At 39.1% G+C, this 16,132-nt stretch overlaps 1 protein-coding gene across 1 annotated transcript in view; it reads left to right on the top strand.

Annotated features, from left to right (window-relative positions):
• Positions 1 to 15,741, top strand: part of BUB1 (BUB1 mitotic checkpoint serine/threonine kinase) — a 44,418-nt gene extending 28,677 nt beyond the window's left edge. The window contains exons 18-25 of the mRNA XM_047746164.1: positions 1,570 to 1,808; positions 2,938 to 3,081; positions 11,902 to 12,017; positions 12,333 to 12,494; positions 12,683 to 12,840; positions 12,937 to 13,111; positions 13,635 to 13,741; positions 15,432 to 15,741. Of these exons, the coding sequence (XP_047602120.1) occupies positions 1,570 to 1,808; positions 2,938 to 3,081; positions 11,902 to 12,017; positions 12,333 to 12,494; positions 12,683 to 12,840; positions 12,937 to 13,111; positions 13,635 to 13,741; positions 15,432 to 15,627 (1,297 nt within the window). The 3' untranslated portion in view covers positions 15,628 to 15,741. The remainder of the gene's footprint in view (positions 1 to 1,569; positions 1,809 to 2,937; positions 3,082 to 11,901; positions 12,018 to 12,332; positions 12,495 to 12,682; positions 12,841 to 12,936; positions 13,112 to 13,634; positions 13,742 to 15,431) is intronic.
• The last annotated feature ends 391 nt before the right edge of the window (positions 15,742 to 16,132 follow it).

The following is a 16,132-nucleotide window of genomic DNA, read 5'->3' as shown; positions in this document are numbered from 1 at the left end:
AATCATGAGGGAAACATCAAAGGAACCCAAATTAAGGGACACTCTACAAAATACCTGGCTGGTACTCCTCAAAACTGACAAGGTCTTGGGAAAGTAGGGAACACTTAGAATCCGTCACCAATAAGAAGGGAGTAAAGAGACGTAAGTAACTGTTGAATACAACATGGTATCCACGATTAGATCCGGGAGCAAATAAAGGGCCCTGTAGGAAAACTGGTGAAATCGAACTGAAGTTTCAAGGTTAGTTAAGAGTACTACACAAATGTTGGTTTACTGGTTTTGACAGAGGAGCTGCTGTCACGTGAGCTGATAACATTTGAGGAAATTGGGTGAGGAGTATATGGGAATTTTCTATGATCTTTGCAACATTTCTTTAAGTCTGAAATTATTCCAAACCTACTTTGTTTTCAAAAAAATTCCTTCCGGAAAAAATGCCTGTCAAGTAGTAAGAGTGCAACAGGAAGTTGCATGTACATGTGTATTTTTACAGTGGTGCATACTTATACATGTGTTGGTGTATGTGTGGGCATAGAGGTGGAGGAGAGTTGATGTGTGTAGAGATACATACATAGTCGAGTCTTACTGTTTGCACTCATTCTTTTGTATAAAGTCAGTGCAAACTCTGAATTACCCAACACTGAACCATCGTTCCTAGTTTGGTTCCTGTGAGCCTCTGTTCACAACTTTTTGTTTAGAGACCTTAATTTAATAAATTATGGTTGATTCATTAGCATTGAACTCAGGGCCAACAGCACTATAACTCATACCTGAATGCCGCTTATCTAATACTTATTTTCTCTGTAAGACACATCGCGGCCTTCTCAACCTTAGGAACACTAGACATTTTAGCACTGCACTTAGAGGGACGTCTTAAACGGTAAAATCACAAAAACACAGAAAAATATATTACTAAACATACTGCGAAAGGACACTGGTTTACAGTGTGCGAGCTGACACGAGAACGCAGAGCATCGCCTTATTCCATCTCTGGGAGTGTATGTTGGATGACGCGTTCTCACCATCCTGCATGTCTGCAGAAGCGCCATGAAAATTGATTTATGGATCATGAATGAGTTTTAGCACATAGGCAAATTCACAAATATAGGATCCCTGAGTAATACAGATCAACTATGTATGTGTGTATAGAGAAAGAAACTGTTAGGTTGCTGGATTATGACATTTTCTATCTGTTTCAGTGCTATACAAGAAGCTGTTTTGGAATAGAGTTCAATATTCAGTCTTGATTCCCAGCTTGATGACATCTTGGGGAAATAAACCCACCCATCCCCATGTTTCCCATCAAAGGATATCCATTGTGTTAGCTTGCCTGTTTAATGACTGTGTTACCATGTCTTTGATTTTATCTCTATTCATACTGTACTGGCTAGGTATTTGCATGTATTTGTTTGTCTGAAGAAAATGCTTTGATCAACTCTTTGTAAGGCAGTTTTGAAATGTCATTTATAGAATGAAAAGGAAACTTTTGTGGGACTTTTTCATGTGATCACATCCAATAGACTTGTAATCATGGGTTTTGTCTCCTCTTGTCTATCCCTTTAACACATCCAGCTCAATTCAAGAGAAAAGCCCAGAACCAGCATTCCCTGCAGACATATCTTCAGCATCCTTGCTCCGTGGGAGCCAGCCTGCAGCAGGTGGTGTGCTGGCCAGTGAGGTGGCACAGAGCCTCGAGGCTTGTAAACTCACAGACACTAACCTCACCATCGCAGAAGACTCACCCAGCGCCGGTGCCAGGCACCAAGCAGAATGGACGCAGACTAGTTCACTTGAGAATGTCAATGCTTCAAGTACGAACAGATGTTCAGTCTTAATTGTGTCCCCGAATCAAGACAATAGCCTGGTAGAAGCTGTTTTGTGGAAGAAGCTCAAAGAGCAGGGACTTGAATGTCATTGAGTAGAATACAAGTTCAGACAAAACTTGCAAACTAGATCACAGTGTGGCACAACATAGAGCAGTGGAAGGGCAAATTAATTTGTTTTAATTTGAGAAAGTATCAGAATCACTACCATTAGAGGAGGGAGTTAGAACTGGAGGGCCTCCTATGGCAGGCGTTGAATTTAAGACAGGTACCCCCATTTTCCAGCCAAGTAAGCAGCTCAGGGCTTAACTCCTTTCCCCTAGTTACACGGGAACAGTCTTAGGTAGTCTTGCATCATGGTTTAGAATACAGACTCTGAAGACTGACAAGGTTCCAATCCTAGCTCCACTTTAGGCAGTCATGCAATCGCGGCCAAAATCATTTCAGTTCTCTGTGGCTCTCATTCCTTTTCTATAGAGGGGTGGTGATCGTCCTACTTCAGAGTCTTCTTATAAGGACCAAGTAGATTATTAAACATAAACTACTCAGAACAGGGTCCTACATACACTTAACACTACGTAAATGTTAATCATGCTGGATTAGTCTTTGATAACTACCACTAAAATAATTTTTATAGCATGCTAAACTGAGCAGAAACTTTATTCTTTTTTAGAAATGATTTCTTTTTTGTGAATCCAAAGTACTTCTCATGCATGCAAATTCCTCATAGATAATATAAGTATTGAAAGTCCTTGTATTTTGTAGATACAAGTGGGAGATGTTAGAACTAACTGATATCCAGGTCAGCCTTTAAGACAATTATGTTAAAGGCAGAATCTAGTAGTTCCAGGCAAGTGGAACAGATGCTTTTGGGGTTCATTTCCTTTGTCACAACTAAATATTGATCTAAATTTGTTGATCTAAAATAACAATGAACTGTGTATAACTAGCCATTTTGATTTTTGTAAATGGTTATTATTTGAATCAATGCTCTTTTAAAGATAAGGCTTTTAAATCTTATTTAGTGAATGTCTCTACTTGTTTTATCTGTAGCTTCTTTGGGAAAATTCTTGGGTACTGTGTTCATTTTCTTTTTTATGTTCCCATTTCTTTTAAGACTTGACTGTTGAGAATCCATGGGATGATACGTTGATTCTCAAACTTTTATCTGGGCTTTCTAAGCCGGTGAGATCCTATCCAAATACTTATGAATGGCAGTGTAAACTTCCAGCCATCAAGCCCAAGACTGAGTTTCAACTGGGTAAGGACTATATGGGTAAAAAATTTTTAACTCTTGCTTCTATATAGGAAGTCAATGGTAATTTATGCATATGTGATGCTTCTTCTGGTACCACCCATGTACCCCACCTCCCTCAAATAAAGAGTTATAGATTATCTTTAGTACTAAGCTGAAAACATTTTGTTAAGCCATGACTGTCGGATTTTGATTCCTGTTGGCACTATTACTTATAAAGGACAAGTTGGTAATATCTATCAAAGTAAAAAATGCATAGTTTTAGACATCCGTTTTTAAGAATTTCCTGCAGATACGCTTGCATACATTCAAAATGACATATGTGCATGTAAAAACAGTAGATTGGAAACAACATAGGTGTCTTTGGGGGACTGCTTAAATAAATAAAGGGATACCTCTACAGTAAAATATAGCTTGCTCTGTACTGATAGGGAAGGATGTCCAAAACATGTTGTTATGGGCACACTAGTATTATATGCTGCCTTATATTTCTTAAAAGGGGGAAGATAACATATGCTCATATTCAATGCTATTTCTAGAGAACCCTTGAAGCATACTCAAAACTGAGAAAAATGACTAACGGGGTGGATGTGAATAACAATGGAAGCAAGACTTCTTGCGAGATAATTTACACACGCGCGCACACACACACACACACAGCTTCTCCTATTGACAGCTTGCATTAGTGTGGTACATTTGTTATAGTTGATGAACTAACGTTAATACATTATTATTAACTAAAGTCCACAGTTTACATTCAGGTTCATTCTTTGTGTTGTATGGTCTGTGGGATTTGACACATCTATAATGCTGCACCCATCATTACAGAATCATAAAGAGTAGTTTCCCTGCCCCCCAAATCCCCTGTGTTCCATCTACTCATCAGGCCTGCCCTCTACCTAAAACCCTGACAAGCACTAATCCTTTTATTCCTGTCTCCGTAGTTTTGCCTTTTCCAGAATGTCAGATAGTTGTAATGACACAATATGTAAGCTTTTCACATTGGCTTCTTTCACTCAGCAATACACATTTAAGATTCCTCCAGGTCTTTTCATGACTTGAAAGCTCTATCTTTACCATCGCTGGGAAATATTCCATTGTGCACATGTACCACAGTTCATCTATTCACCTATTGAAGGACATCTTGGTTGCTTCCAAGTTTTGTAAGACTCCTATGCAGTTTTTGTGTGGACAGAAGTTTTCATGTCATTTGGTTGCTGAAACAGGGGAGCATATGTTTACTTCTGTAAGAAACCGCCAAACTGCCTCCAAGTGGGGTTCATACCATTTTGTATTCCCACCAGCAATGAAGGCGAGCTCTGTTACTCCATATCCTCACCATCATCTTGTGTTGTCAGCAATTTGGGTTTTGGCCGCTGTAATAGATGTGTAATGGTATTTCATTATTGTTTTTCATTTGCAATTCCCTAATTACATATAATGATGTACATTTTTTTCATCTTTATTTGCCATCTGTGTATCTTTTTTGGTGAAATATATATTCAGATCTCTTGCCCATTTTTTAAAAATCAGGTTGATTGATTTCTTAATTCTGAATTTTTTCCCCCTGTTTTCCTAATTGAATTTCAAGTTTGTTGTGTATTTTGGATAACTTTTATCCGGTAAATGTTTTGAAAAGATAGTAACTCAGTCTTTGGCTTGTCTTTTCATTCAATTAACTGTGTCTTTTGCAGAACAGAAGTTTTTAAATTTTGAGCAATTTATTTCTTCCATGGACCATGTTTTGGTGTTGTGTGTAAGACATCATCTGTAAACCTAATGTCCCCTAGCTATTCTGTTACCTTTTAGCGATTTTATAGTTTCATGTTTTACATTCATGTATATGATCCATTTCGAGTTAACCTTTCCTGAAAGGTGTAAGTTCTGTGTCTAGATCCATTTTTGCATGTTGATGTCCACCTGTTCCATCAGCATTTATTGAAAAGGCTATCCTTTTGTAACTGAATTGTCTTTGCTCCTTTGTCAATGATCAGTTGATTGTATTTGCTTGGCTCTGTTTCTGGGCTTTTCTGTCCCATTGATCTATTTACCTATATCACACTGTATTGATTACAGTAGCTTTGATAGTAAGTCTTGATATTGGGTAATGTCAGTCTTCCAACTTGTGCCTTTTACCTTTCCACATTACCTTTAAAATCAGTTTGTCAATAACCACAAGATAACTTGCAGGGATTTTGATTGGAATTCCATTGAATCTATAGACCAAGTTGGGAAAACATGACATCTTGACAATATTGTGCCTTCCTCTCCATATACATGGAATATCTGTATTTAGATCTTCTTTGATTTTTTAAAATCAAAGTTTTATAGTTTTCCTTTTATAGTTCTTATGTGTATTTTATTAGATTTATACCCAAGTTATTTCATTTTGGAGGATGCTAACATAAGTGGTATTGTGTTTTTTAAATTTCAAATTGCACTTACTAATTTCTGGTACATGGGAAAGCATTTGACTTATATATTGACCTTGTATCCTGCAACCTTGCTATAATCATGTATTAATTCAGGAGGGTTTTGTTGTTGATTCTTTGGCATTTTCTGGCTAGACCATGCTGTCTTCTGTGTACAAGGACTGTTTTATGTCTTCCTTCCCAATCTGTATACCTTTTATTTCATTTTCTCGTTTTATTGCATTAGGCAGGACTTCCAGTACAATGTTGATTAGGAGTGGTGAGAGGAGAAATTCTTGCCTTGTTCCCGATCTTAGTGAGAAAACATTTATCTAGTTTCCCTGCCCCCCATTAAGTATAATGTTAGCTATAAGTTTTTTTGTAGATATTCTTTATCAAGTTAAGTTTTCCTCTATTCCTAGTTTGCAGAAAGTTATCATGAATGGGTGTTGGATTTTATCAAACATTTTTTTCTGTTTTATAGGATAAGATCATATGATTTTTCTTTTTAGTCTGTTCATGGGACAGATTCATTGATTTTTGAATGTTGAACCAGGCTTGCATACCTGGATTAAATCCCAGTTGGTCATGGTAAATAATTTTTTTATACTTGTTTTGGATTTTGTTTGCTAATATTTTGTTGAGGATTTTTTTTTTTAATTTTATTTTTTATAAACATATAGTATATTTTTATCCCCAGGGGTACAGGTCTGTGAATCACCAGGTTTACACACTTCACAGCACTCACCATAGCACATACCCTCCCCAATGTCCATAACCCCACCCCCCTTCCAACCCCCCTCCCCCCATCAACCCTCAGTTTGTTTTGTGAGATTAAGAGTCACTTATGGTTTGTCTCCCTCCCAATTCCATCTTGTTTCATTTACTCTTCTCCTACCCCCTTAACCTCACATGTTGCATCTCCTCTCCCTCATATCAGGGAGATCATATGACAGTTGTCTTTCTCCGATTGACTTATTTCGCTAAGCATGATACCCTCTAGTTCCATCCATGTCGTCGCAAATGGCAAGATTTCATTTCTTTTGATGGCTGCATAGTATTCCATTGTGTATATATACCACATCTTCTTTATCCATTCGTCTGTTGATGGACATCTAGGTTCTTTCCATAGTTTGGCTATTGTAGACATTGCTGCTATAAACATTCGAGTGCACGTGCCCCTTTGGATCACTACGTTTGTATCTTTAGGGTAAATACCCAGCAGTGCAATTGCTGGGTCATAGGGTAGTTCTATTTTCAACATTTTGAGGAACCTCCATGCTGTTTTCCAGAGTGGTTGCACCAGCTTGCATTCCCACCAACAGTGTAGGAGGGTTCCCCTTTCTCTGCATCCTTGCCAGCATCTGTCATTTCCTGACTTGTTAATTTTAGCCATTCTGACTGGTGTGAGGTGATATCTCATTGTGGTTTTGATTTGTTGAGGATTTTTAGATCTATGTTAATAAGAGATACTGCTCTGTATTTTTCTTGTAGTATTTTCTGTCTGGTTTTTGGTAATAGGGTAATGCTGGCCTCAGAGAAGGGGTTGGGAAGTATTCATTCTGCTTCTATCCTCTGAAAGAGATTGTGGAGAATTGGTATAATTTCTTCATTGAATATTTGGTAGAATTCACCAGTGGACCCATCTGGTTGTGGTGCTTTCTGTTTAGGAAAGCTATTAATGATTTGATTTCTTGTTTCATATTCCTATGTGAATTTTGGTAGAGGATGTCTTTCAAGGAATTGGTCTGTTTCATGTAGGTAATCAAATTTGTGGGCACAGAGTTGTTCATAGTATTCCCTTATTATATTTTTAATTCATGGGATCTATAGTAATGTTCTCTCTTTCATTTCTGATATTAGTATTTTATGTCCTTTCCCTTTTTTTCTTAGGTCGCCTGGTAGGGACTTCGGGGTTTTATTGATCTCTTTCAAAGAATGAACTTTTTGTTTCATTGATATTCTCTGTTGATGTTCTGTTTTCAATTTCACTGATATGTGCTCTAGTATTTTTGGTCTTAATTGGGCAATTTTTTCTTTTTTTCTTTTTTTGTTTTGTTTTGTTTTGCCTGCTCTGATTATTTTTTTCTTCTGCTTACTTTGGATTTAATTTGTTCTTTTTCTAGTTTCCTAAGGTGGAAACTAAAATTATTGATTTTAGATCTTCTTTCTAACATATGCATTTAATCCTATAAATTTCCCCCTAAGCACTGCTTTTGAGGTACCCCACAACTTTAATAAATTGCTTTTTCATTTTCTTCTTCTTCAAAATATTTTAAAATTTCTCCTAAGATTTCTTCTTTGATTTATGTGTTATTTTAACATGTTTTGTTTAATCTCCAAGTGTTTGGGGGTTTTCCAGCTATCTTTTCTGTTATTGATTACTAGTTTAATTCCACTATGGTTGGAGTACATACTTTTCATGATTTCTTTGTTTTTGTTTTGTTTTTTTAATTCAGTAAATGTGTGTTTTATGGCCCAGAATGGTCTGGCTTGTTGAGTGTTATGGAACACTCCCCAAGTGAGCTTCAAAAAAATGTATAGTCTGCTGTTGTTAAATGAATTAAATGAATTATAAATGTTAATTAGATCCAGTTGATTAGTGCTGCTGTTCAAGTCAGCCAAGCCCTTACTGATTTTTTGCCTGTTGGGTCTGTCAATTACTGATAAAAGGGTGTAGCAGTCTCCAACTAGAATGGTGCATTCATCTGTTCTCCTTGCAGTTCTATCAATTTTTGCCTCAGTACTTTGATGCTCTGTTGTGAGGTAATATACATTAAGGATTGTTATGCCTTTTTGGAAAATTGATCCTTTGTCATTATCTAATGCCCCTTTTTATGCCTGATAATTTTCCTTGCTCTGATGTCTGCTCTGTCTGAAATTAGTATAGCTATTCCAGCTTTCTGTTTATTAATCTTAACATGTCATATCTTCCTCCATTTTACTTCCTCCCTTTACTTTTCATCTATGTATGTCTTTATATTTAAGGTGTTTTTCTCATAGACAACATATAGCTGGGTCTTGTATTTTTATCTACCATGATAGTTTCTGTTTTCATTGGTATATTTAGTCTACTGATATTTGGAAAGATTACCGATAGAGCTGGATTAGTGTCTACTATATTTGTTACTATTTTCTATTCATTGCCCTTGTTCTTTGTTTCCTTTATTTTCTTCTCCTCTTTCTTCCTTTTTTTTTTTTTAAGAATTTTTTAAAATTTATTTGACAAAAGAGAGATGCCCTCCATCAGGGCATCAGGCTCACCCATCAGGCTCACCCAACCTCCCACCCTCTCCCCTCCAAAACGCTCAGTTTGTTTCTCAGAGTCCACAGTCTCTCATTATTCCTTTCCCCCTCCAATTTCCCCCAACTCCCTCTCCTCTCCATCTCCCCATGTCCTCCGTGTTATTCCTTATGCTCCACAAATAAGCAAAACCATATGATAACTGACTCTCTCTGCTTGGCTAATTTCACTCAGCATGATCTCCTCCAGGCCCATCCAGATTGACTCTGTCTTCTCTGGTGTTAATTGAGTGTGTCTATTATTTCATTTTCCCTGTTAGCATTTCAGTTATACCTCATTTTCTACTGTTTTTCATAGTTGCCCCAGAGTTCGCAGTATACATTTAGAATGAATCCTGGTCCACCTTCAAAAAACACTAACACTTTACAGGGGATGCCAGGTACCTTATAAGAGAATATTACCCATTCTTCCCTCCTATCCCTTATAACCGTCCTGTCACTCATTTCACTTATCCTAAGCTGTACTTAAATTGTAGCAATTATTGTTTAGAACAGTTATCTGTTAGATCAATTAAGAATAAGAAAAGAGAAGATTTTATATTAATTTCTTTTTCCTGCACTCTTCTGATCGGAGTTTCTTGTCTATCTCTTCGTCCATCTCTCTGAAGAACTTCTTTTAACATTTCTTGCAAGTCAGGATTACTGATGACAGATTCCCTTAATCTTTGTGTAAGCAAGTCTTTATTTCTTCACTTTTGAAGGGATAATTTCACTGGATACAGAATTTTTGCATGGTGGTTTTTCCTTTTAACAATTATTCCATTCTCTTCTTGTTTGTGTGGTTTCCAGAGAAGTCAATGTCATTCTTCTTCTTGCTTCTCTATAGGTAAGTGGTTTTATTCTGGCGCCTTTCAATATTTTTTTCTTGTCTGATTTTCTGCAGTTTGAATACAACTTGCCTGGGTGTAGATTTTTGGCTATTTTTCCTGCCTTGTGTTTTCTGAGGTTCTTAGATCCTTGATTTAGTGTCTGTCATTAATTTTGGAAATTTCCCAACTATTATTACTCTAAATATTTTTTTATTCCTTTCTCGTTTTCTTCTGCCTTCTAATATTCCCCTTACATATATGTCACACCTATTGTAATTGTCCCCCAACTCTTGAACATTCTTTTCTATCTTTTAAATTTTTTTTTCCTCTTTGCAGATCAGTTTTGGAAGTTTCTGTTGACATTCTACAAGCTGACAATTCTTTTCCCAGCCATATACAGCCTCTTGCAGAGGTCACCAAAGAATATCTTCGTTTCTGTCATAGTGGAGTTTTTTCCTAGCACTTCCTTTTGACTCCTTCTCAGAGTTTCTATTTGTCTGCCTACACTTCCCATCTGTTCTTGCATTTTATCCTTTTCTTATTATAACCCTTAGCATATTAATCATAATTAAAAAAAAAATTCCTGGTCTTGTAATTCCAAAACCTTTGCTATATCTGTGTCTGCTCTGATACTTGCTCTATGTCTTCAAGCTGTGTTTTTTGTCTGTTAGTACACTTTGTCATTTTTGTTAGAAGCCAGACCTGATCCACTGGGTAAAAGGAACTAAGATAAAATAGGCCTCTACTGTAAGATTTATCTGGCTTGAGATTAGGCTTTGTTTATTATTTCTTTTCAATGTAGAGGCTAAATCTTCCATTCATGCCCTTATTTCTTGTCTCCCCTGTTACCTTTGGGTTTCCCTTCAGACTTGTCCTTAAATGAGATCTGAGGTGTTAGTTGTGTCATAATCCCCCTGGTACTGGCTCCATTGGTGGCTTCTGCTCCTGGGCTTCTACCTGCAAGCTGTGATTCTCTGTATCCACAGGTCTGTCTCCCCAGTTTCAGAGGCCACAGTTTGCCCTTTGACTTCAGTTCTTTAGTGGATCTTTGAAGACTTGTTGATTTTCAGTTTGTTTTGTTTTGCCTTTTTTACTGTGGGGGTGGAGAGATGACTTCCAATCTCCTTAACGTGCCAAACTAGAAACCAGAAGTCTACTTTTTTTAAACTTGATTTTGAACATGTGGATTTTTTTTTTAATTACTTAAAATCTGTTACAACTTGATATTAGTGGTCTTTCTCCCCAAACCAAGCATGCCACTGTTATTAAAAATAGCAGGACAAGTTGAGTTTGAAGGATATTCTACAACTGATCTAATACGCCTTGGAACTCTCATGGTCACCTAAAGAAAAGTTTGAAACTGTTACAGCTTAGTGGAGGAGACCAAGGAGACTTGATGGATTTGTCCTGAAACATTAAGGAAAAACTAGTGAAATCCTGATAAAGGGTGGGTTTAGGAACCTACCATTGTGTGTTCTATCTTTGCGACAAAGGCACCATGGTTATTAAATGCTAACAGTAAAGAAAACTGGGTGCAGAGCAAACAAACTCTACTGTCTTTGTAACTCTTCAGTAGATTGAAAACTATTCTTTTTTATTATTATTATTTATTTGACAGAGAGAGACACCACGAAAGAGGGAACACAAGCAGGGAGAGTGGGAGAGGGAGAACCAGGCTTCCTGCCAAGCAGGGATCCCGATGTGGGGCTCGAACCCAGGACCCTGGGAACATGACCTCAGTCCAAGGCAGCCACTTAATGACTGAGCCACCCAGGCACCCCAATTGAAAACTCTTCTAATATAAAATTTTTACATGAATAGAAAATTGTAATTATTCTACTAAAAATATTGGTGCGATTATACTTTGCCCTTTTTATCCAGGTGTAAAATACTTGAGGTTTCCAAAGGCATACGGTAGAGCTTAGTGCAGCACTTTACAAAGGATCTTTGTGTGTGCTTTCAAACATCACAACAGTCTTGGCAAGTAGACAGTGCAGGCATTATGCCTTTGGTATGAGACTGTCGGTGAAGAGAGGACGTCTGCCCCGTTCCTGCCATTCAGTGGCAGGCCTGGCACCCAGCAGTGCTGCTTCTGTTCCCCTGGCCCATCATTTACCAAGGGGAGCTGTTTTTAGCAGGTGTTTAACTCATTTAAGAAGAAAAATATCTCCGGAGGGAGCTATATCCGTTTGTATTTATTAAAGCAAGTGAACACCAAGAAAATTCTACAAAGACAAAATTTACCAGAAATAATGTTTTCAGCCCTTTTTTTTTTTTTTCATTTTGACTCATTTGTCTTCCAGGTTCCTTGCTGGTCTATGTCGATCACCTTCTTGGAGAAGGGGCCTTTGCCCAGGTCTATGAAGTTACCCATGGAGAGGTGAATGATACCAAAAATAAACAGAAATTTGTTTTAAAGGTAAATAATCTGAGGGCTTCATTGTATAGTATAGAAATGAATTTTAGAACTCGAGTTCGTCAGCCTCTTTTTTCTTTTTCAAGACAATGGTGATTTCACTGAGGTCTATAGTCCACAATTAAGAAACAAAAGCCATATGGCAAGGATTTAGAAGGGCCTTGCCACAGAAATGATCTCACAGCAAGTCACATACTTGAGCAACAGTTCCTAGCTTGTCATCACTTTCTACCCACATTCTTTATTGGGGTGGAAGTTGCTTTCTATCATTTTCCAGAACATGAGGCTGGATGTGAATGTCACACACCTGATTTGCAGGTCCAGAAGCCCGCCAACCCCTGGGAGTTCTACATCGGGACCCAGCTGATGGAGAGACTGAAGCCAAGCATGCGACACATGTTCATCAAATTCTATTCCGCCCACTTCTTCCAGAACGGCAGTGTATTAGTAGGCGATCTCTACAGCTATGGCACGTTGCTAGTAAGTGTATTCATCATGATGATGCGAACAGGAGCTTGAAGGCCATCGTTGGCTGGTGCCTGGCACGTACCTTCCGTAGTTGGAGCTTCTATTGGAGTGGTGGGTGAGGGGTGAGAGCAAAGCTCTTGACTCAAGAGCTCCTCTGTCCTGGGCGACCAGTTCAGGATTCCCCTCTGTGTTCTTTCTAGAATGCTATTAACCTCTATAAAAACACCCCAGAAAAAGTGATGCCACAAGCTCTGGTCCTGTCCTTCGCGATCAGAATGCTCTGCATGATTCAGCAAGTACACGACTGTGAAATTATTCACGGAGACATTAAGCCCGACAATTTCATACTGGGAAACAGGCAAGTGTTGCACTTTGTACGCAGTTCTTACTGTGTCCCTCGCAGCCTTTCCTTATTTGTGTTCATGCTGCCTGGCCCTTGTTTGTGTCAATACAGATTTTTGGAACAGGACGGTGATGATGATGACATATCTGCTGGCTTGGCGCTGATTGACCTGGGTCAGAGTATAGACATGAAACTTTTTCCGAAAGGAACTATGTTTACAGCCAAGTGTGAGACCTCTGGTTTTCAGTGCATCGAGATGCTCAGCAACAAGCCGTGGAGCTACCAGGTATGGGGCTCGGGAGAGCTTTGAAAACCGTTTGTTTTGCTGGCTATATTTTTAAAAGGAACTTGGGTATCTCATTAGTTTGACCCTGTCTCATCATCTTCTGTCCTTGGACTTAAGACCATGCTCAAGTGTTGTTTTCAGTGATGGACACACCCCACAGCTAGAGGCTTCTGGGTGCAGGTGGAGGCCAACCACCAGAGTCCAGGGGAGGGAGGGAGAGGACTTCTAAGCTGTCCATGTGCAAGAGGGGTTGGAGTGCTGTGTTTGACCCTGGACAGCAAAATGGAGGACTTGAGAAGGACATGGTAGGTCCGGAAGAACCACTTTAAAGGGGCTGCCTCCAGCAAAACCCAGACAGACATTCAGCTGGGTGTACCAGTGCGGCCCTGAACAAATGGCTTCCCAAAAATGACTTAAAAGTAAAATCCTGTGATGATTTAACCAGCTGCCAAAGTAGAGACCTCCTCCCATGCTGATGCCTAAGTTATTGTTCTAGTCACGGATACCTAGATTTTCTTTATAGATTGATTACTTCGGGGTTGCTGCAACAGTGTACTGCATGCTTTTCGGCACTTACATGAAAGTGAGAAATGAAGGAGGCGTCTGGAAGCCGGAAGGTCTTTTTAGGAGGTGAGAATTGGTGTTGGAGCGGCAGTGGGAGGGCATACACAGTAGAATGCTGGGTTCCGTCTGGTAGAAAACGGGGTCTCGGTCACGGCCTGGAACCCCCCTGTCTGAACGGGGTCTCGGTCATGGCCTGGAAACCCCCTTTCTGAACGGGGTCTCGGTCACGGCCTGGAAACCCCCCTGTCTTGGGGTAGACATAGCACAGCCAGCGAGTCACACAGCCAGCGAGTCGCACAGCCAGCGAGTCACACAGCTAGGCAACTGCAGCTTTCCGGGAGTGGGGGCAGCCGCCACCCACCCAGACCCAGCAGAAGCTGGCGGAGGGGCGGGCCTCCGGACACAGGCAACTGTTTCTCCTTACCCTTCAGAGAAATCACCTGTTCTCACTGAACCATCGATTTTTATTTGTTTTCTTGCCTTTATAAATGGGAATCGTGCTGCACATACTGTCCTAAGAAGTGTCTTCTAAGAAGCAAAGGAAATCATGTATGAGAAAGAATGTGCCTTGTTGATTGTAAAGTAACGTGACAGGGAAGCTGGCTGTCCCAGGGCAAGATTTTAAGGCCCATCCCTATGTGACTCTAGTTTTTGTAAGACTGTTTTCTCATCTATAAGATGGTAGTGAAAATTAACGACTAGCTTAGAACTTTTCCTATCAATGCAGATCGCTCTTAACTCTATGTCACGTGAGTGAGCTATTGGTGGTGTGTGTTTGCTACATGCATGTTCATGGTATCACTTATACTTTTGTTAACTTTTTTTAACATATGTAGAAGCATACACTCACCTTTAGTATCCAAAAAGCCTAAAGGAGTTTTACATGTTTATATCTTGAGGAAATTTAAGCTGGGACTCCCCCGACCCCTCATGCACACACCCACCCACCACAACCCAAAAAAAAAAAAAAAAAAAAAAAAAAGCGGTTGGCAGTAATTTTACAAAATGTAGCTTCAGTATAAAAATAAGATTAGATTCAGGCCCCGAAGGAAAACTTAGAACAGCTATGATTTATTCTGCCTCATGAGTCATCAAATTTAGCAAATTCTTTATTCCTTCTCTTGCTCCTAATCAAAGGACCAGAGAGTTGTTCTGAAGGCTTCTGTCTCTGACCACCAGTGCCCTCAGCAGGCCTGAGAGTAATGGGCTGAATTTAGTTGTGTTCTACTCTGTCCCCGGTGCCTTATCTCTATGCCATGGGAGTTTTGCAGTTCATTCTCATGCTCCCAGGAGCTGGAACTCTGACCCTGAGCTCTGTCCTGAGCTCTAGTCCAGCCTGTCTCCCTGGTCCCAACACGTACGCCGTTGGGCTCGTCAGAACCACTCAGCCAGCTTCTCAGATGCTGACGGTATGATCCCATAAATAAATAAATGTAATAATAAATGTAAATAAATGTAATAATAAATGTAATAAATGTAAATAAATAAAAGAGAAAGTTCTTCCACTGTAGACCTACCACTACACTAAGACTGCTTAAGTCCTGTTTTGGGGTAAAGTGTGTCTAAGACATTTAGTTGGATCTTTAGTTCCTCTTACTTGTAATAGAGTCAACATCCCGGTGCTTGATGCATTGGGTTGTGTGTAGGTGAAGTTCTGTTCAGCTGTCCAAGCACGTGGAAGCCGGAGGCAGGAGTGAGGTTCCCCGGCGTGTTGGACACTACAGTTCACCTGGTATTTTATGCATTGTGTCTCCAGGCTGCCTCATCTGGACATGTGGAGTGAGTTCTTTCACATCATGTTGAATATTCCCGATTGTCATCATCTTCCGTCTTTGGATTTGTTAAGACAAAAACTGAAGAAAATATTTCAACAACACTATACAAACAAGATTAAGACCCTACGTAATAGGCTAATCGTACTGCTCTTAGAATATAAGCGTTCTCGAAAATAAAATACGGACATTCCTTAAAAATCACTTGGTAATGCTGGCTTGCTCACTCTGATCCTTGAGGCTTTCCATATTTCTTGTTTATGTAAATGTTTCTTAAAAATAAAGTCCACAAAATATATCTAGGTGACTTGGTTGTTATAAATATTTCATCAAAGTGTACAACCTAGTAAGGCACCCTCACATTGCAGGTGATGGAGCACCTCTTGGGATGCAGGCATTCAGGAGAATAATTTGGATTCGAATATTCTCTAAAAAGGCTTTTAAACACTCTCCTCTTCCCCTTTAAGCCAAGAAAGGGGTAAGAGCTTTTTTCTAAGGTAGGGTTTGTATTTGTATATAATAAACAAATTCTCCAAAGATATTCAAAGGATTTCAAGTTTTTATGGATAAAATTTGCCTGTTCTTTTTTTTTTTTAAGGCTTATTTACTTATTTGAGAGATAAGATAGGGGGAGGGGCAGAGAGAAAGAGAATCATTAAGCAGACACCCCGCTGAGCAAGGAGCC

The sequence above is a fragment of the Lutra lutra genome, chromosome 9 (assembly GCF_902655055.1).
Source record: "Lutra lutra chromosome 9, mLutLut1.2, whole genome shotgun sequence".
In the NCBI taxonomy this organism is placed as follows: Eukaryota; Metazoa; Chordata; class Mammalia; order Carnivora; family Mustelidae; genus Lutra; species Lutra lutra.
Note: the sequence above shows the minus strand (reverse complement) of the source record. Positions and strands in the feature narration are given on the sequence as shown.